Source organism: Lissotriton vulgaris, chromosome 1_2 (assembly GCF_964263255.1).
Source record: "Lissotriton vulgaris chromosome 1_2, aLisVul1.2, whole genome shotgun sequence".
Taxonomy (NCBI): domain Eukaryota; kingdom Metazoa; phylum Chordata; class Amphibia; order Caudata; family Salamandridae; genus Lissotriton; species Lissotriton vulgaris.
The window spans coordinates 239,659,232-239,681,296 of NC_141686.1; the positions used below are offsets into that span (position 1 = coordinate 239,659,232).

The 22,065-nt window shown below is 50.9% G+C and overlaps 1 protein-coding gene across 2 annotated transcripts in view; it reads right to left on the minus strand.

The window, feature by feature from the left end:
• GPBP1L1 (GC-rich promoter binding protein 1 like 1) overlaps positions 1-22,065 on the minus strand; it is a 411,897-nt gene that overhangs the window by 125,032 nt on the left and 264,800 nt on the right. For both annotated transcript variants that reach the window (XM_086953160.1, XM_086953159.1), the window contains one exon: positions 7,942-8,012. In XM_086953160.1, the coding sequence (XP_086809286.1) occupies positions 7,942-8,012 (71 nt within the window). The remainder of the gene's footprint in view (positions 1-7,941; positions 8,013-22,065) is intronic.

The following is a 22,065-nucleotide window of genomic DNA, read 5'->3' on the forward strand; positions in this document are numbered from 1 at the left end:
GCTGACTTTGCCTGGATGAGCCAGTCGTCCAGATAAGGGTAGACGTGAATGTTTTGTCTCCTTAGGTGCGCCGCCACCGTCGCCAGGCACTTTGTAAACACCCTGGGTGCTGTGGTGACCCCGAATGGCAAAACCTTGAACTGGTAATGTTGGTTTTGGATGGTGAACCGGAGGTATTTTTTGCGTGACGGGTGCAGCGGAATATGAAAATACACATCCTTTAGATCTAAGGTTGCGAGAAAATTCCCCTGACTGACCAACGGGAGTACTTGCTGCAGGGTCAGCATGTGAAAGTGCTCCGATAGAATGTACTGATTGAGGGGTCTGAGGTCCAGTAAAGTTCTGAGGTACCCGTCCTTTTTTGGTATCAAGAAGTACAGTGAGTAAACTCCTGTGCCTCTTTCTTCCACAGGTACGAGCTCGATTGCCCCTTTTTGCAGCATGACGATGACCTCCTGCTGCAATAAGTGCAAGTGCTCGGAAGACATAGGACGTTGTCTTGGGGGTATGTTGGGTGGAGTGGATGTTAACTCCAGACAATAACCGTACTGTATGAGCTGTGTGACCCACCTGTCTGTGGTGATGGATTTCCAGACTGGCAGGAACTGTTGAAGTCTCCCCCCGACTGGTGTTGCGTGGTCGGGGGGCAGTGACAAGGCGTCACTGTTTGTTGGTGGCATTGGATCTGGAGTTGTTGTTTCCACAACCCCTGCCTTTGGCGCTGTTTCCACGATATCCACCTCAACTTTGTTTGGTGTATGTGGACTGCGTGTTGCCTTCATAGTACTATTTGGGAGAGCTGGCCTCTGGAAACACCTCTAGTGCTTGAGCGATTAATTGCTGGGACTGCAAGGCCCCCATGGACTTATTCAATCAATCATAGACCTTTATAGAGCGCTCTACTTACCCGGAGGGTCTCAAGGCGCTAGGGGGGTGGGGGGGGGAGGGGGGGGTGCTGCTACTGCCCGAACAGCCAGGTCTTGAGCTTCTTCCTGAAGGCGAGGTGGTCTTGGGTCAGGCGCAGGTCGGTCGGGAGGGAGTTCCAGGTCTTGGCGGCCAGGTAGGAGAAGGACCTTCCTCCTGTCGTCGCTCTTCGGATGCGGGGGACGGCGGCGAGGGCGTGACAGGCTGATCGGAGGTGTCGTTTGGGAGCGTAGAAGTTGATGCGGTTGTTGAGGTAGCTCGGGCCTTGATCGTGAAGGGCTTTGTGTGCGTGGGTGAGGAGACGGAAGGTGATTCTCTTGTTGACCGGGAGCCAGTGCAGGTCTCTTAGGTGTCCGGAGATGTGGCTGTGTCGTGGGACGTCGAGGATGAGTCTGGCTGAGGCGTTCTGGATCCGTTGGAGTCTCTTCTGGAGCTTGGCGGTGGTTCCGGCGTAGAGGGCGTTGCCGTAGTCCAGTCGGCTGGTGACGAGGGCCTGGGTGACAGTCTTCCTGGTCTCGGTGGGGATCCACCGGAAGATCTTCCGTAGCATGCGCAGGATGTTGAAGCACGACGAGGAGACGGCGTTGACTTGCTTGGTCATGGAGAGGGAGGAGTCCAGGATGAAGCCCAGGTTGCGTGCGTGGTCTGTCGGTTTGGGTGCGGTTCCCAGGGCGGGGGGCCACCAGGAGTCGTCCCAGGCGGAGGGCGAGGATCCCAGGATGAGAACTTCCGTCTTGTCCGAGTTCAGCTTCAGGCGGCTGGTCGACATACACTCTGCTACCTCTTTCATTCCTTCGTGAAGGTTGGCTCTGGCGGCGGCGGGGTCGTTGGTGAGGGAGAGGATCAGCTGGGTATCGTCGGCGTAGGAGATGATGTTCAGGTTGTGTTGGTGTGCGATGGCCGCGAGGGGGCTCATGTTGACGTTGAAGAGGGTTGGGCTCAGCGAGGATCCTTGGGGTACGCCGCAGATGACTTCGATGGCCTTTGACTTGTACGGTGGTAGGCGGACTCTGTGTCCTTCCGTCGAGGAAGGAGATGATCCATTCCAGTGCCTTCTCCTGGATTCCGACGTTGTAGAGGCGCTGCACTAGGGTGCGGTGGCAGACTGTGTCGAAAGCCGCGGAGAGGTCTAGGAGGATGAGGGCCGCTGTTTCTCCGTTGTCCATCAGGGCTCGAGTGTCATCGGTGGCAGCGATGAGGGCGGTCTCGGTGCTGTGGTTGGCCCGGAAGCCAGACTGCGAGGGGTCGAGGGATCCGTTCGTCTCGAGGAAGGCGGCCAGCTGCTTGTTGACGGTCTTCTCTATGACTTTGGCCGGAAACGGGAGCAGCGAGATGGGGCGGTAATTCTTGAGTTCGGTGGGGTCCGCTGTTGGTTTCTTGAGTAGAGCGCTGAGTTCGGCGTGCTTCCAGCTCTCAGGGAAGGTGGCGGTGGTGAAGGAGGTGTTGATGATGTCCCGCAGGTGGGGTGCGATGACAGCATCGGCCTTGTTGAAGATGTGGTGAGGGCAGGGGTCGGTCGGAGATCCGGAGTGGATGGAGTTCATCATGCGGACGGTGTCTTCGGTGCTGATCGGGGTCCAGGCGCGGAGGGTGGTGGTGGGGGGCGTTGGTTCGGTCGTGTCGGACGTGGCGTTCGTCGGTTGGGTGCTGAAGCTGTTGTGTATGTCCGCGATCTTGTTGTGGAAGTAGGAGGCGAGGGAGTTGCAGAGTTCTTGCGATGGGGTGATGTCGTTGTTTCCGGCGTTGGGGTTGGAGAGCTCTTTCACGATGTTGAAGAGTTCCTTGCTGTTGTGTGCGTTGTTGTCCAGCCGGTCCTTGAATGCAGTTTTCTTGGTGGCGCGGATCAGTTGGTGGTGCTTCCGGGTGGCAAGCTTGAGGGTGGTCATGTTGTCCGGTGTTGGCTCCCTTCTCCAGGCTCTCGAGGGCTCGGCAGTTCTTCTTGGAGCTCATGAGTTCGTCAGTGAACCATGGGGCCTTCTTGCTGCCGGATCTGCTGGGCGGGGTCCTCAGTGGAGCGAGTTCGTCCGCGCAGATGCTGATCCACTTCGTGAGGTTGTCGGCGGCCTGGCTGGGGTTCGCTGAGCTGGCAGGAGGGTGCTGGCTCAGGGAAGCGGCGAGCTGGTCGGCTGTGATCTTGCTCCAGCTTCTGCGGGCAACCTGTTGCTGGTGGTGGTGGATCGTCGTTCTTCTGAAGGCGAAGTGGACGCAGCTGTGGTCCGTCCAGTGGAGTCCAGTGGCGTGGCTGAAGGCGATGTCTTTGCTGGATGAGAAGACGGCGTCGAGTGTGTGTCCGGCGAGGTGGGTGGGGGTGGTCACCAGCTGCTTGAGTCAGAGGTTGGCAAGGTTGTCGAGCAGGGTGCTGGTGTTGCGGTCGTTGTTGTTCTCCAGGTGGAAGTTGAGGTCCCCCAGGAGGATGTAGTCAGCGGAGGGGAGGGCATGCGGGCTGACGAAGTCGGCGATGTCCTCGCTGAATTGTGTGCGTGGTCCCGGGGGTCGGTAGATCAGGGTGCCTCTGAGGGTGGTCTTCGGGTCGGTGTGGATCTGGAAGTGTAGGTGTTCGGCGGTGGTCAGGATGTCGTCGGTGTAGGTTGTGATGCGGATGGTATCCCTGTGGATAATGGAGATGCCTCCTATCTGGTTGGCGGTGCGGTCCCTCCGGGTGATATTGTAGCCCTCTGGGATGGCGATGGCGATGTCAGGCGCTGAAGAGGCGTTCATCCAACTTTCCGTGAGGAAGGCAACGTCAGGAGCTGTGGTGTCGAGGAGGTTCCAGAGTTCGATGGCGTGTCTGTGGACGGAGCAGGTGTTGAGCAGGATGCACTTGAGGTGCTTGCTGCTGTTGGTCGGCTTGGCGGGTGCTGGTGCGAGGCAGGTCCGGATGCAGGTGAACTTGCAGGTGGTGCAGCAGAAGGGTCCGTGGGTGCGTCTCGGGGTGGCTCGGTAGCAGCCCGGGGCTCGGCCGGCGTTGAGGGCGGCGGCGTCGTACGTCCGGCGGGTTGGCTGGGGTCTGCGAGGGCCAGGGGTCCTGGCGCTGGGCGCGGTCCAGGCACGGACGGGCGCAGACGGGCTTACCTTTGGCGCTCAATCGGTGCTCCCGCTGCGCGCGTCCGCTGCGCGGTCGCTGAGGGGGCGTCATAAGGGAGCCGGGAGAGCGGGTCAGCTGGGAGGCGGGGAGTGCGTGGTCCAATCGGCAGACGGGGGGGCGTGGTCGCTGCAAAACCGGCGCGAAAATCCAGGCGGGCGGCCCTGCGGCGGCTGGGGCTCCGGGCTGGATCGGCGACAGCAGGCTGCAGGCAGGCAGCAGGTACGAGGCAGGCAGCAGGCGGGGAGCGTGGGGGCAACCAGGCCGAGGGCACAGTTGTCGCTACTGATCCGAGGTCGGGGTCCCCTTAAGAAGGGAGCCGGGAGGGCGGGTCAGCTGGGAGCGCGTGGTCCAATCGGCAGGTGGGGGGCGGGGTCACGGCAAAACCGGCGTGAAAATCCAGGCGGGCGGCCCTGCGGCGGCTGGGGCTCCGGGCTGGATCGGCGACAGCAGGCAGCAGGCAGGCACGAAGCAGGCAGCAGGCGGGGAGCGTGGGGGCAACCAGGCCGAGGGCACAGTGGTTAGCAGTTTCAGTGCCCTTCATTTATCTTTTCCAAGGTGGTGTCCACCTCTGGGCCAAACAGATGATCAGGGTTTACTGTCTGATTAAGAATGATGGTCTGTATCTCTGCCTTAAATCCCAAGATTCTGAGCCAGGCATGTCGTCTCAGCATGACGCTAGTTTTGACAGCTCTGGCCGCGGTGTTAGCCGCGTCCAGTGCACATTTAATAGTAGCATTGGATATTAGCTTCCCCTCTTGAATGAGCATCTCAGCTGCCTCTTTGTATTCGTCTGGCAGGTACTGCAATAGGGTCTCTAGTGTATCGTAGTGTGCCCTGTCATACCTCACTAGAAGTGCTTGTGTATTTGAAATGCGCCAGATATTGGCCGCTTGAGCTGGCACCCTTTTCCCTGATGCCTCAAACACCTTAGATTCTTTATCTGGGGGAGGAGCATCACCCGTTGTTTGAGAATTAGCCCTCTTCCGGGCATTTGAAACAACAAGAGAGTCCAAAGGTAACTGTCCCTTGATGTAAGTAGGGTCAGTAGGTGCTGGTTTATACTTCTTCTCAATCCTAGGGTTTATCACCCTGGCTCTGGTAGGCTCTTTAAAGATCTCCCCAGCATGTTTTAAGACACCCTTCAACATAGGCAGAGTCTTGACAGTTCTCTCGGAGACAGAAAAGGTGTCAAAAAGAAAGTCCACATCAATGGGGTCAGCATGGAGCTGGACGTCATGATTTTTAGCCGCTCTTTCAATGAGGGCATTAAACGCCGCAGAATCCTCTGTAGGCGACGTTTTAACAGCATAGAGTTGAGTGTCTGGGGCAGAGTGAGGATCACCTGGGTCAGCACCAGCTGCCCAGGATTCATTGGTATCTTCAGGGTCTGTGTAGACCGGATAGATGTACTCATCATCAGCATTACCTTCCCCAGCGTCCACGTCAGAGTAAGTGGGTGAGACATCATGGTCATGTGGAGAAAGTGGTTCCACAAGAACAGGAGTTGAAGTGGAATCCTTTTTCTTTAAAGGAATTTTATAGGACTCCATTGGCTGTTCCGGGGCAATTTTCAGTTTATGGAGGGAAAGTCTGCCTGTTTCGGCATCGATAAAGTGTTCTTGTTGTTCTTCCAACGAAGATTACCGATGCTTTAAGGTTGGGACCACTGTCGTCGACTTCGGCACCGAGGGCACCTTCTCGGGCACGTTGCAGCCCATCCTAGGAGTGAAAGCCTTCGGCGCCACTTTCGGCGGCAAAGTGAAGTGAATGGGCGTCAACGCTTTGAGGTTTCTCGACCGGCTTTGAAGGTGGAGGATCATTCGGGCCGACAGTCGAGGCCTTCTCCTTGATGCGCTTTAGGGAGTCCGCCACCTGCTTGGAGAAAGCGGCAGACGGCCGCGCCGAGTCTACGGGATCATTTGAGACACCACTAGACGTGGACTCGTGGGTTGTGCCGCTTTTGGCCTTGTCATGTTGACGCGGAGTCTCGAGAACCTTTGGATCACCGAGTCCCTTGTTTGTGTCGACCACCTTTGGCGCCGATTTGCTCGGTTCGACCACCTTGACCTTTGTCTTCGGCGTGGCAGACTTAGTCTCGACGCCCTCGACCTGTGTCTTCGGATCGACAACACCCTTCTGCTTAGTCGGTGCTGATGGCTCCGAGGCCTTCGATCCGACCAAAGTAATGCGCACTTTCGGTTTTGAGGGGGGCACCAGTGCTTTCGCTTTCGATTTTGCAGGGTGCGGCTCAATAGTAATGTCCGTAGCCGAGCCCGAAGGCGGGGCCGTAAAACCCATTGTAAGATCTTGGGTAAGGCCTAGTGGCGATCCCTCGACTTGACCCTTTTGAAGCTTTTTGGCCCCAATGTCAGTTTGAATTAGCTCTTCGCTCGAGCTATCTTCCATGGCCCCAAAGGCCCAGTCGTCGTCTCCTACCTCGTCGACGACTTCTTCCGCTTCGAACATTTCAGTGTCCGCGTCGTAGTTATAGTCTACCTCCGACGCGGGATTCGACAGGTTTTCACCAACTTCCCGGTCAGCTCCCTCATCATCCCCGGCATCAAAGATGTCCACAGGCGCCGGTGCAGTTTGCTGGGCCTCCTGGCGCGCAGCGCGACGATGCTTAAGCGTCTTCTTGGATCTAAAACGGGAACAAGCCATGCAACTGGCTTCATCATGATCCGGCGACAGACACTTGTTGCACACCGCGTGGACGTCGATGTGGGGATACTTGGAGTTGCACACGGGACATCTCTTGAACGGGCTCCGTTCCATGATGATCAGTCGATAGGGTCTGTGGCGTCGACTGGGCCCTCCACACCGAAAGCACGCGGTTCTCTGGAATCCGGCTCGGAACCGAGCTGGAAGAATCAGGCACCGAACGCAAGACAATACAGACGAAGAAAACTAAAGGCCTTTTGGCCTTAAGAAAGTTTTTATCGATTCCGACTAGAGTGAACCAATATACATCCGAACCCAATGGCGGAAAAAAAACAATCTGAGGATGGAGTCGATGCCTATGCGCACTGTAGTCCAGGGGAGGAGCCACCTATCTCGTGATACTTCGAAGACTCTTCCAGGACAACAATGTGCGATCATTCGGACCCAACACTAGGTGGCGATCAATGCACAGATATGAAAGTATTGTAGTCAATGCCGAGGGTAGTTTGTAGAAGTTTGAGGAAGTTCTGCGCTTCGAAGTTGCTGAAAAGTCTTTTTCTAGCTGGAGCGGAGAAACTTTCATCCGAACCCAGTGGCGGAAAAAAAACAATCTAAGGATGGAGTTGATGCCCATGCGCAGTATTGCCCAAGGGAGGAGTCACCTACCTCGTGACTACAAACACTTCTTCCAAGACAACTTGCAATCATCCGAGCCCAACACCAGGTGGCGATCTAATGCATAGTGTACAATCTGCAGCTCATGTCTCGAACATACAGCTTCCCCATAATTTTAAAAGGAGAGCGCAATAATATTTACTGAAGTGCTTATTTAAAAATTAACTCAAGACTGCCAGCTACTCTGAAGGTGTCTGCGAGCCAGTGGTAGCTCACGATCAACTGGTTGGAGATACCAGGTACCAACTTAGGGAGGGGTTGTTCCTGGCTGAAGGTCTTAACATATTTCTGTTTTACTGTAGAACTCTTAGTGCCAGCAACAATTTGTGGTCCGAGTTACAGGATAGATAAAATCTCCCCAAAGTGGGGGATGGGGGTCATTTTTTCAGTAGCACTTTGTGCCACAACATCGGTGGACAATAGAGGATGCACTATCTACAGATTTAGCAACTGACAGAAGCTGGGGTGGTGGTCTTCCCAGTGAACGATTGCACCTTTCTCTACAGCTCTTGGCACCATTGGTGTGGCATGTTTCAGGGCTACTAGCAAAGTTAATACAGCAATGCACAACTCTTCAAGCATCTCAGTCCTCTCACCTGTGCTCAGCTTCCAGCGAGTGAGAGAGAATATCCCTCTCCTTAGATTCTGGGATGTTGCTGTTTTCAATCTGGAAAGAAAGAGAGCTTATGATTCACTGTCTTATATCAGTCAGAACAAATACCTTAAATAGGTAGAGTAAAAAGAGTAATCAACCAACAAATATCTATGGCTAGACAACAAAATACGCTTCTAAACTAAACGCAATTACTAGATTATGCTTCACTAATAGACTTAAATAGTATAAAGCGTTCTGAAAGTCTTTGTTGGGTCAGCACAACTATGTACCTCACTGAGAATGTAAAGTTTACTTAACTTTAACAATAGTTTTGAAGTTTAAGACCCTTCTGGATTCACATGCATCTAGTGGTTGTGTACGTAAATGTCCTGACTTTCTGGGCGTTGAACAGTTGGTGGGTTTAGCCATCTATCTAGGATATTAGCTATATACCTACAATGACCGGGAGAATGGTTGCCATCTTTACATTCTTTTTCCCTTTCTTGGTGACCTGTACTGCCTTAGGGCTCCTATTTAGTGCAACATTCTCTCAACTTTTGGTCAACTCACATTTCCTTTAAGGGAGGCAGGACGGTTGCTAGGAATCCACACATGTCTTCAATCTGCAAAAAGGAAAATGCTACTTACCAGTATGCATCTGTTCTTGGCATGTAGGGCTGCAGAGCCACACACTATTGGTGGTGGGCCTGGATGATTACACTATGTTGTTGTCTTGGAAGTGTCTTTGTTAGAGGACTCCTCCTGTAGATCGTAGCACGCATGGGCATCAAATCCATCCTTAGATTGTTTTTCGCCATTAGGGAAATGATGGAGTTGTACGAGTACAGAAAAAAATGTCCATGTCTTGTGTATCTAATTAAGATATTACTGGAACAGATATAGGTAGCCGGGAAGGCGATGGGTCTGTGTGGCTCTGCAGCCCTACATGCCAAGAACAGATGCATACTCAGTAGCATTTTTCGTTCGATGCATATGGGCAGCAGATCACACGCTATGGCATTGATTGCATGGCAGTTTTTCTCCCTTGGTGGCGACCACTAGTATCTGTTGCAGTAGTTTGAAATAATGTCTTGAGTACAGCCTGGCCCACACTAGCTTGCTTTGCTTGCACATCTACACAGTATGTTTTGTAAATGTGTGCGGTGTAGACCATGTAGCTGCTTTACTAGGGGTATATTCCTAGGGAGGCTATAGATGCCCCCAATTTACGGGTCGAATGAGCCCTAGGGGGAATGGACAGAGTGTGTTTCGCTTTTTGGTAACAAATTTGAATGCATTTATCAATCCACCTTGCAATCCCAGATTTTGAAATGGGATTACCTTTATGTGGAAGAGAAAAGAACACAAACAATTGTTTTGTTTTACGAAATGGTTTTGTCCTATCAATGTAGTAGAGGAGCGCTCTTTTTACTTCTAATGTATGTAGAGTTCTTTCTGCAACTGTTTGTGGCTGAGAAAAGAATACTGGCAACTCAATAGATTGGTTGAGGTGGAACGGTGAAATGACGGTTTGTTTTAAGAACCACTTTGTTGTGATGGAGTTGTATGAATGGTTCTTGAATTGTTAATGCCTGGATCTCACTTACTCTTCTGAGTGAGGTAATCGCAACTAAAAAAGCAACTTTTCATGTAAGGAACTGTAATTCACACTTATGCAAGGGTTCAAATGGGGGACCAATAAGTCTAGTGAGAAATTCCGTACCGGGGAGTTTGGTATCCTGTGAGGAATTATTCTTTTGAGTCCTTCCATAAACACTTTGATGGTAGGTACTCTAAATAATGACAAATGTCTTCAGTTTTGAAGGTAGCCTGCTATAGCAGCAAGATGTAACCTGATTGAGGAGTACATGTTTGTAGATGGAGCAGGTAGCATATGAGGTTTATGATAGAAACATCGAATGGGTTAATGTTTTTTTTTGTGCAACACACAACAAACCTTTTCCACTTGGCTGCATAGCATGCTCTAGTGGTGGGGCGTCTTGCTTCTTTTATGACATTCATGCAATCAGGCGGAAGATCGAGATATCCAAATTCTAAGACCTGTGGAGCCAAATCGCTAGGTTGAACTGCATTGGGTCTGGATGCACGATCTCTCCATGGTTCTGTGTCAGTACATGTGGAGAGAGTTTTAATTTTTGATGTGGTATCACTGAGAGCTCTAGTAGTGTGGTGTACCATGGTTGTCTTGCCCACGTTGGTGCTATGGGAATCAATGTGAGAGAATGTTGCTGTAGCTTGCGTACCACTAACGGAATTAGTGGGAGAACTCATCCATACCGCATTGCCTTTGGACAATGAGAGTGGGTATCTGGCGGCAAAGCTTGGGCATTTGGAGTTGCGGTGTGTGGCAAACAGATCTATCTCCGATTGGCCCCACTTTTGAAAGAAAGGTTAAAGAACTTGAGGATGAAGTTCCCACTCGTGTATCTGTTGTCTTTGACGACTTAACAGATCCGCAAATTGATTGTGAACTCCTAGTAGATGTTCTGCTAACAAAGATTTTTTGAGGAATGGCCCACCTCCATATGCTCTGCGCCAGCTTGGAGAGCTGTAAGGAGTGTGTTCCTCCCTGTTTTTTGGATGTAATACATGGCTGTCATATTGTCGGTACGGACTAGTACAGCCTTGCTTGATAGGTAATGTTGAAACGATTTAGAGCTAGAAAATTTGCTAGCAACTCCAGATGATTTATGTGGAGTAGCTTTTGTTGCGCTGTCCACGTGCCCTGTACTGTGTTCGTGCAAATGCGCTCCCCATCCTGTGAGAGATGCATCTGTGGTTAGCACCACTTGTGGAACAGGCTCTATGAACGGCCGGCCCTTGGAAAGGTTTTTGGTGTTCCACCACTGCAGAGAGCGATGTGTCCGGTTGTACACCACCACCAGATCCGTTATTTGTTGTTGAGCCCTATTTCACTGATTTGCTAAGCACTTGTACGGGGCGCATTTGGAGTCTTGCGTGTGGCACCATGAAAATGCAAGATACCATCATTCAGATTAATTGCATGAACACTCGAGCTGGGAGTGAATGTTGCGGCTGGAATTTCTGTAAAAGCTTGCATACTTTGTATTCTTGTTGGATTGGGGATTCAATTGCTTAGGAGGTAACTATTGTGGCACCCAGATACTGCTGAGACAGGGATGTTTGGAGATTAGACTTTGATTTACTGTGAATCCTAGCTTGTGTAACAGGCAGATGGTCTGATGCGTGTGCTGTATACATTGGTGGTATGACTTATTAACCAGTCTAGGTATGGGAAGACATGAATGTTGTCCCTTCTTATGTGTGCTGCTACTACTGCTAGACACATTGTGAAAACTCAAGGTGCTGTAGTTACTCCGAAATGGAGTACTTTGAATTGGTAATGTTGATCGTCTAGTACGAATCGAAGGTACTTTGTGACTTTAATGGATAGGAATGTGGAAGTAGGTCCTTGAGATCTAATGTGGCAAGGAAGTTACCTTGTTTTAATAGAGGCAGAACCTGATGTAATGTGACCATATGGAAGTGGTCGGACTGTATGTAAAGGTTGAGGCCTTAGATCTAGTATAGGTCTGAGGGAACCGTCCTTTTTGGGTATGAGAAAGTATAGGGAGTAAACTCCTGTGTTTTGATGGTGTTTTGGGACTGGTTCTATTGCATTCTTTTGCAGTAGAGATGCAACCTCCTGTTTTAGGAGTGTGAGATGCTCCTGTGACATGGGACGTTGGCTGGGTGGTATTGTTGGAAGAGTGGAAGTGAGCTTCAGGCAATAACCTGACTGAACTATCTGTCTTACCCACCTGTCTGAGGTGATGGTGTTCCAGACAGGTAGGAACTGTTGTAATCTCCCCCCGACAGGAGTGGAATGATCTGGGGGATTGGTAGGGAAGTCACTGTTTGGGAGTAGAGGCATTGCAGTTGTTGCCTCTGTCTCTACCCTTATTGTGGTTACCTCTATATCCTCCTCTGTAATAACTTCTATTGGGCGAGGTTTGGGTGGGCGCTTTATAAGAAGGTGTTGTCACTTTGAAAACCATTAGAGGCGCCCATGTAAAGAGGAGCGACGAAAGGACGCTCGATGGGTCTGAGTCTTTAAGGCTCCCATGGATTTTGCTGTATCAGTATCTTTTTTCATTTTCTCTAGTGCATTATCAACCTCTTTGATTATCAATCTCTTTGATGTTGCTGGTCAAAGGGTTGATTAGATACAGGCCTGTACTTCTGGCATGAACCCAAAGATGCGTAACCAGGCATGTCTACGTAACAGTACTCCTGTATTTATTGCTCTAGAGGCTGTGTTGGCAGACGATTGAGGTATTGGTAATAATCTTGCCTTCTTGTAAAGTCAGATGCCCTGGCTTTATATTGTTCTGGTAAATGTTGCATAAGTGTTTCTAGCTCATCATAATGAGCTCGATCCTATCTTGCTAACAAAGCTTGAGTGCTAGCAATTCTCCACAGCTGCTTGTGAGATGGTGCATTTTCCTGAAGCATCTAAAAGCTTAGACTCCTTATCAGGGGGTGGAGCGTCCACTATTAGAGTTAGCTCTTTTCCTCGCATTTGAGACTAATGAGTCCAATGGCAGTTGACCTTTGATGTATGCTGGGTCAGTTGGAGCCGCTTTATACTTTGCCTAGTCTGGGGTTAATTACCCTGGCTCTGACGGGTTCTTTGAATACCTCTGGTGCATGTTTTACCACTCCATTAAGTATTGGTAATGTAGTTGTGGTTTTATGTGACAACAGTAATGTATCCATAAGGAAGTCCTCTTCCACTGGATCTGGATGTAAGTCCACTCCATGAAAAGTGGCGGCTGCTCTATGAATGAGCTGTGTAAACCCAATAGTGTCATCTGGGGGAGATGGTCTAGAAGGGTATGCGTCATCTTGTGGCAGATCTGATGTATTTTAATCTTCCAAGGGATCATCTGATGGCCTAGGGATATTGGCTAGGTCATCTGTGTCCTCTATGTGTTACACACTTTCTACCCTATGTGAATAATTGTCTTCATAGTCGTCATCCTGTGGTGTAGGGCTATGTGTGATGGATGGCGAGTGTACAGGAGAAATATCTATTAGTATCCCTAGCAATGGTGAAGGAATTCTTATGGAGGAAGTTTGAGAATGTTTTTTAAGAGGAACTGGAGGTGGCTTGGGAGAGTCCATTTTCCTCTTTTCAGGCACTGTATTTACACGTCTAGTCTTTGGATTAATACGAAGGGTCTTGTTTTGGATCTGGGTAAAATAGCTCTTCTGCATTAGTATACTTTTTCGGTGCAGATTTATCTTGCTTGGGAGCGAATTGCTTAGGTTTTACAGTGTCTATTGTCTTTGGAGTGGATCTTGGCTTCGGTTAAGAAGACTTGGTGTCATGTTTCTTTTTCGGATTGGAGCTTTTTGGACTCGAATTACTGGTCCTGAAGCAGGTTTGGGATCATCAACATTCGGAGCCGAAGTGTGTTTCAGTGCCGAAGTGGGCTTCGGGTCGACTTTTTTCGGTACTGGAGTGGTGTAGGAAGGTGGATACCCGACTATGGTTGCCCCCAACTTTTTGCCTGGTGTTTTGCTGGTTTTCCGACTTAGTTGGCTTGGGACCCCGCCAATCAGGACCCCAGGCCTACTGCTCTCTCTCTAAAATGGATTCCATGTACCTTAGGTACATTTCCAATTGGTACTGGGCCACCTTCTCAGACCCTGTAACTCAGGGCATAGGTGTACCCAGGGCCTAACAGGGGCTGAATCATGTATTATGCCACCCCTGGATGGCCATCTAAATCTGACACAACTGGCTGCACGACAGCTGGGGCAAGGTGGTGTAATCACCCTTTGCTTTAGATATAGTATACCTATATCTAACCCTAAAAATGGACACACAGATTCCTATCAGTCACTCCTATGGCAGGCCTCGACAATCCTGAAGGCAGAGTGCTTGGAATCGTGTGAGATGGTGCTCTGGCATGAGCTGAGCCCGTTTGCAGCTTGCGAGACGTCATCAACTGCTCCTTCAACTCCGCCACCTTCCCGGAAGACTGGAAACACGCTGAACTCACCGCCCTTCTGAAAAAACCCACAGCGGACCCCACCAAACTCAAAAATTACCGCCCCATCTCGCTTCTTCCATTCCCGGCCAAAGTCCTCGAGAAAGCTGTCAACAACCAGCTCGCCGCCTTCCTCGAAGCCAACAAATCCCTCGACCCCTCACAATCGGGCTTCTGAGCAAAACACAGCACTGAGACCGCCCTCATCGCAGCAACAGACGACATTCGAACTCTACTGGACAATGGAGACACAGTCGCCCTCAACCTCCTCGACCTCTCTGCAGCATTCGACACAGTCTGCCACAGCACCCTTTTACAACGCCTCAATAACATCGGAATCCAAGGAAAAGCACTTGAATGGATCACCTCGTTCCTCACCGGAAGAACCCAGAGAGTCCGCCTTCCACCATTCAAGTCCGAGGCCTCTGAAGTCATCTGCGGCGTACCACAAGGATCCTCACTCAGTCCCACCCTCTTCAACGTATACATGAGCCCCCTCGCGGCCATCGCACGCCAACACAACCTCAACATCATCTTGTACGCGGATGACACTCAACTGATCCTTTCCCTCACCAATGACCCCAGCACCGCCAAAACCAACCTACACGAAGGAATGAAAGAAGTTGCCGAATGGATGAAACAAAGCCGCCTGAAACTGAACTCAGACAAAACAGAAGTCCTCATCTTAGGTACATCCCCCTCTGCATGGGACGACTCCTGGTGGCCGGAAGCCCTCGGAAAAGCACCCATCCCGACAGACCACGCACGGAGCCTAGGCGTCATCCTGGATTCTTCACTCTCCATGAACAGACAAGTCAGCGCCGTATCCTCTTCCTGCTTCAACATTCTTCGCATGCTCAGAAAAACATTTCGCTGGATCCCCTCCGAAACAAGAAAAACAGTCACCCACGCTCTGGTCACGAGCCGACTGGACTACGGAAACACCCTCTACGCAGGTACTACCGCAAAACTCCAGAAGAAACTCCAACGAATCCAAAACTCCTCAGCCAGACTCATATTAGACATCCCACGCAACGAACACATCTCTGGTCACCTTAAAGACCTCCACTGGCTACCCGTCAATAAGAGGATCACTTTCAGACTGCTTACCCACGCACACAAATCACTCTACGACATCGGTCCAGAATGCCTCAACTCACGACTGTCCTTCTACACCCCCTCCCGCCAACTACGCTCTTCCAGCCAAGCCCTCGCCACTGTACCCCGCATCAACAAGACCACCATGGGAGGCAGATCCTTTTCATACCTGGCTGCTAAAACATGGAACTCACTCCCCGCTTACCTTCGCCTTACCCAGAACCACCTAGCATTCAGAAAGCAACTTAAAACGTGGATATTTGACAAGTAATCCTCCTCCCCTTCCTAAGCGCCTTGAAACCCTCCGGGTATGTAGTGCGCTATATAAATTCTATGACTTGACTTGACTTGACATATACTCTTAAGTGCATTATAATCCTCGCGGTTAAATGCTATCTTTGGTATCGCTTTATCAAAACATGTCGAGTAAGGTGTCATACGAATTGGAATACTAACCCCTCGTCAATTCTGGCGACGGGGTTAGCATTCCACCCTTCTAGAGGGACACGACATGCATGTAACTGTGAACCCCGGTTAAAGTTAACTCGAGCCTCAGCATCACAAAATGGATGCTGCCACCACAGACACAAGTCTGACCCCCTGCAGCTGGGAGTCCTTCCAGCGAGGGGAGCTTGGACAAAGGGTTTCCTGTCAGGGGCGGTGCTAGCACCATCCCAGACAGGGTTTTGTGTATCCTGGGTAGGCAGGGCACCCCGGTGCTCACTACGCATCTGCCGGCTAGAACCAGTTCCAGGGGCACACCAGCCCCTGAGCTGGGGAAAGTCCGGCATGGGAGAGGGATTTAACCACCCCCCTTCCTGGTCCCACCCCTAGGGCAGGACCTAGTCGCAGACCCACCCCTTTCTTTAGGATAAAGGCAGGAGCGGGGACCCTTCCAAATTAGATCATCTTTGAATCAAGAAACTACTTTCTACGAAAGGAACTCTCGACTTCTTCTCAAGATTTCTCCCTTGTGGCTAAGGAGTAGTCACCCTGCACCCGCAGGCACCATCTAAGAACACTGCGGTTTGCTGCACGTCCTTCGTACAGAATCAGACCGACCAGCACGACGAGACCCGGCTTCCCTGGCACCTCTGACCTCTACCTACCTCTACAGCTAAGCTGAGAACCGTAGGTGCGACGAGACCGAGGGACCGGCCATCATCAGAACTGCACGACTTCTATCCAGCACGACCGCCGAGGGATCCTCTGGTGAGTGCTTTGGGGTCCGAGAAGCCCCGACCCAGAGCAGCTCCAGCACCGAAGTCCAGCCCCCCAGCATCCACGAGATCTGCGTGGGGCCCTTCTGCTTTTTGCTGCTCACCGCGTTGTCTGGCTACTAGCCCGCTGGCTTGTGGCCTTCTAGACGACGACCAACTACAACAACACTGCTGGTCTGGTTGCTCCAGACTGGCCCTTGCTCCCTTCCAAGAGAGGAACACCCCGGACCCTCCTGGTCCACTCCAGACTCCATTTTAGGTCCACCGCGTAGGCTTGAATTTGCCAAGACTTGTTGCCCAATCCTGGGTCCAGCGACGTTGACAGCATCAACCATCGTGGGACAGCTCGCATCTCCATCCTGGTCGCCGACAACGCCTCCTGGTCCGTGAGACTGCAGAGCCCAGGGTCGCCCACTCACCTGCTCGAGGTGACTTCGCCTGGTGCCATCCTGGTGCCCACACAATCACTGGCTAGTGATTAAGAACTTGGTCCCCTCTGCTTTCAGGTGTCATCCATCTTCGATCCAGGCTTGGATCACTTCGAACTTAAACACTGGTCGCCTGCCAGCAACTTCTTTCTTCAGGATCCATAGACTGCAACGAGGATTCCAGACGTCTTTTCAGACCTATGCAGCTGCAGCCCCTGGGCTAGGTAACTTCGGCATTTCTGTGCCCCAGCATAGACTCACTATCCAAGGGTCCAGATCCTTTTTCGTTTTCAGCCTAACTAGTCGGATTCGTCCGATATCCTTAACTTTTACTAGCCTCCATAGACTTTGTCCCGCATCCCGCGTGAGAGTGCACACTCTGCACTAGGGGTGGGCGGCCAGCTACGCTCCGTCTGCGGAGTGTGCGTAGTGCCGCCTACTCCGCATTTTGCGGAGCTGGCGGAGCCAGGCGGCACTCCGCAGACGGAGCGTAGCTGGCCGCCACCCGCCTCCCTCCCGCCCTCCCTAAATACTTTAAAATACAATAATCAAATAATTTAAAAAGCACTTACCTTGCCGCCGCTGCCCGCCGCGTCCCCGGGGCTCACTTACTTCCGTCTTCCGTCTTCCGTACTAATGCGCATGCGCGGGCGGCCGCGCATGCGCATTAGTACGGAAGACGGAAGATCGCGAGCCCCGGGGACGCGGCGGGCAGCGGCGGCAAGGTAAGTGCTTTTAAATTATTTGATTATTGTATTTTAAAGTATTTAGGGAGGGCGGGAGGGAGGCGGGTGGCGGGGCTGGCGGCCAGTGGTGTTTGCGGAGTGGAGCTACGCGGAGTGCGGAGGTGGGCGTAGTTTCTCGCCCACTTCGCGTAGCTCCGCGAAGCCCCACTCCGCGAACTCCGCCCAGGGTTACTCTGCACCCGAGTCCCCTAGGCCTCCTGCTAGTAATCTGAAGGTTCAGTAGGCCAGTCCTAGCGATTCCAAACCCTATGAGATTAGTACTTACCTGCTAGTAATTTCGCATTCCACTTTTGTAGTATATGGTTTTTCGTGCCCCTCGGGCATTTGTGTAAATTGTGAAACTTAAAAGTATTTTCGTAAGAGTTTTGTTGTGTGCTTAGTACCCTGTCCTCATAAAGAGTACAGGGCTGTTGTGATCTAAATAAATACACTGTTTATTTTCATAACACTTGTGTGGTGTCCTTTCACTTGGTGTTCAAGGGGTATTTGTGATGGTATAACAGCTGGCTTAACACGCCCTCTAGAGTTTAGCCCGAAGACTGCTCGTATCCATGCTACTAGGATAGCTGGTCTATAAGGTTGACTTACAACCAATCATCAATAAGGGTTGTTTGGACTGATACAAAGTGCTCACTAGAATAGTGAACATTATATATCAGGCCAACTTCTCACAAGTGGTCTTCGGTTAGATAGACTTAGGAACATCTTTCGGTGCTGATGTTGTTTTCAGCTCGACCGGTTTCGGTACAGAGGGCTGCTTCGGTGCCGGGGTTAGTTTTGGTTTGAGGACCTTCTGCTTGTCGGGATCAACAGACTGACTCGAGCCCGAGTCGACTGGCTTTTTTCGATTCTTCAATGCCGAGCCAGAAGGCGGGGCGTCCGAAGGTTTTGGTCGGTGTGCACCTGGATCGGGGGGGGGGGGGGGGGTAATGGGGGGGGGCAGGGGTGTGGAAGTAGGGGTGAACAAGGTCGACGCTTGTACTCAAGACCTGCTGACCAGCTGGAAGAAGATAGTCTTCTGATTGCTCCTCGGCTCCTGAAGCTGAATCCTCGGGGGGGGGGGGGGGGGGTAATGGGGGGGGGGCAGGGGTGTGGAAGTAGGGGTGAACAAGGTCGACGCTTGTACTCAAGACCTGCTGACCAGCTGGAAGAAGATAGTCTTCTGATTGCTCCTCGGCTCCTGAAGCTGAATCCTCTGCTTCGGAAACAATGTCGTCCTGTTGTTGTTCTTCGGACTCTCGATCAGAGCCTCGACTATGATGAGGTCTGGTGTCTATGAAGAGGACTGCACCATGACTCTTCGAGCTCGACGGTCTCTGATGGTTTTCTTGGACCGGAACGAAGCGCAGGCCTGGCAATCACGATTCTCGTACTCCGTGGACAAGGGCAGATTGCAAACCTAATGAACATCATTGTGAGGAAATTTATGCCCACACTGAGGGCACTTCTCGAAGGGTGTTCTTTCCATGAGCAAAAAGCCCATTGGCACAGTAGGGCTCGACAGCCCCTGAAAACCCTTGCATCGAGCAGCGCAATCCTTTCTTCAACGCGGGTAAGGAATATGCTACTTACCAGTATGCATCTGTTCTTGGCATGTAGGGCTGCTGACATTCATATCTGTGCATAGATCGCCGCCTAGTGTTGGGTCCGGATGATTGCAAATTGTTGTCCTGGAAGAGTCTTCGAAGTATCACGAGATAGGTGGCTCCTCCCCCGGACTACAGTGCGCATGGGCATCCTCTCCATCCTCAGATTGTTTTTCGCCATTGTAGCAGGGATGTAGTATGATACAGTAAGTGATGTCCATGCTATAGAATAATTCTGAGTGCTACAGCTGCGACAGGCACCAGGGAGGAGGGAGGGCGATATGAATGTCAGCAGCCCTACACGCCAAGAACAGATGCATACTGGTAAGTAGCATATTCCGTTCGAGGCATGTGGGCTGCTGAATTCATATCTGTGCATAGAATGTATAGCAGCTCCCTCTTAGCGGTGGTTGTCCGTGCCAGCTGCAGCAGCCTGAAAAGGAGTCTTGAGTACAGCCTGTCCTACAGCGGCTTGCTGTTTGGAGTGTACATCTACGCAGTAGTGTTTGGTAAATGTATGTATGGTAGTCCATGTGGCTGCTCTACATATGTCTTCTAGAGGAATGTTTCCCAGGAAAGCCATGGATGCCCCTAACTTGCGTGTGGAATGCGCCCTTGGGGAAACTGTTAACGTGAGTTTAGCTTTCTGATAAATTTGTATGCACTTAACAATCCATCTGGCTCTACCAGATTTTGAAATGAGGTTGCCTTTGTGTTGTGGTGAAAAGGCAACAAACAGTTGCTTAGTTTTCCTAAAAGGTTTTGTTCTGTCTATATAGTACAGGAGAGCTCTTAACATCCAGGGTATGTAGAGCTCTTTCTGCCACTGAATCTGGATTTGGGAAAAACACTGGCAGTTCGATAGTCTGATTGATGTGAAACTGGGAGACGACCTTCGTCATAAATTTAGGGTTTGTACGCAGCACTACCCTATTTGCATGAATTTGTATGAATGGCTCCTGAATAGTTAGGGCTTGTAGCTCACTTACTCTCCTAAGTGATGTAATCGCCACTAAGAAAGCCACTTTCCACGTTAGGAATTGAATCTCACACGAGTGTAGAGGTTCGAAAGATGGGCCCATCAGTCTGGTTAGAACCACGTTGAGGTTCCAGACAGGTGAAGGTGGGTGTCTTGGAGGAATCACTCGATTGAGTCCCTCCATAAAAGCTTTAATAGCAGGTACTCTGAAGAGTGAAAGGTGTTGCCTGTTCTGAAGATAAGCTGCCACCGCAGCCAAATGTATACGTATGGAACTGTAGGCTAGATTGCATCTATGTAAATGTAACAGGTAACATATGATGTTTTAAGTGGATGCATCTAGCGGATTTATATCATTATTGGTACAATAGATGACAAATCATTTCCACTTCGCCGCAAAGCATGCTCTGGTTGTAGGTCTCCTTGCCTCCTTGATAATATCCATACAGTCAGGAGGCAAGTTCAGGTAACCGAACTCGATGACCTCAGGAGCCAGATCGCAAGGTTCAACTGTTGCGGATTTGGGTGCTGAATGTCTCCATGGCTCTGCGTTAAAAGACTGGGTGTTAGTCGCAGCCTTTGATGAGGCACCACGGAAAGTTCTAGGAACGTGGTGTACCACTGTTGCCTCGCCCACGTTGGAGCATGCAAATGCTACTTACCAGTATGCATCTGTTCTTGGCATGTAGGGCTGCTGACATTCATATCTGTGCATAGTCCGCCACCTAGTGTTGGGTCCGGATGATTGCACATTGTTGTCCTGGAAGAGTCTTCGAAGTATCACGAGATAGGTGGCTCCTCCCCTGGACTACAGTGCGCATGGGCATCGCCTCCATCCCCAGATTGTTTTTAGCCATTGGCAGAGATGGAGTGAAGAAAGTGAGTGATGATCATGCTATGAGCATATGTGTATATGAATAAATACTGCAGCTGCTACAGGCGCCGGGGAGGAGGGTGGGCGATATGAATGTCAGCAGCCCTACATGCCAAGAACAGATGCATACTGGTAAGTAGCATTTGCAGTTCGAGGCATGTGGGCTGCTGAATTCATATCTGTGCATAGAATACATAGCAGTCCCTCCATTAACGGCGGCTGCCCGTGCCAGCTGCAGCAGTTTGAAAAAGCGTTTTTAGAACAGCCTGACCAACAGCTGCCTGCTGTCTGGAATGCACGTCTACACAGTAGTGCTTAGTGAAGGTATGTGTGGTAGACCATGTGGCTGCTCTACAGATGTCTTCTAAGGGAATGTTACCTAGGAAGGCCATAGAGGCCCCCAACTTCCTAGTGGAGTGGGCCCTTGGTGGGATAGTGAGAGTGCGCTTAGCTTTAGCATAACAGATCTGAATGCACTTTACTATCCATCTAGCAATCCCCGCTTTGGAGATTGCATTTCCCTTGTGTTGTGTGGCAAAAGCAACAAAGAGTTGTTTGGTTTTGCGGAAATCTTTTGTCCTGTCCACATAGTACATCAAGGCCCTTTTCACATCAAGAGTGTGGAGCATACGCTCCGCCAGCGTCTCTGGGTTTTGGAAAAACACCGGCAATTCAATTGTTTGGTTCATGTGGAACTGTGAGACTACTTTGGGTAAGAATTTTGGGTTAGTGCGGAGCACCACCCTGTTAGCATGTATTTGGAAGAAAGGTTCTTGGATGGTGAGCGCCTGCAGCTCGCTCACCCTCCGTAGCGATGTAATTGCTACTAAGAACGCAACCTTCCAAGTCAAAAACTGGAGCTCACAAGAGTGCAGTGGCTCAAAGGGAGGACCCATCAGCCTTGTAAGAACCACATTGAGGTTCCATTCTGGAGCTGGTGGGGTCCTTGGTGGAATGACCCTTTTGAGTCCTTCCAGAAAGGCCTTGATGGCAGGGACCTTAAAGAGTGACAGGTGCTGCCTATTCTGGAGGTATGCTGCCATGGCAGACAGGTGAATGCGGATGGAAGAGTACGCTAGATTACATCGATACAGGTGAAAGAGGTAACATATGATGTTCTGAATGGAAGCATCTAGCGGGTCAATGCTGTGGT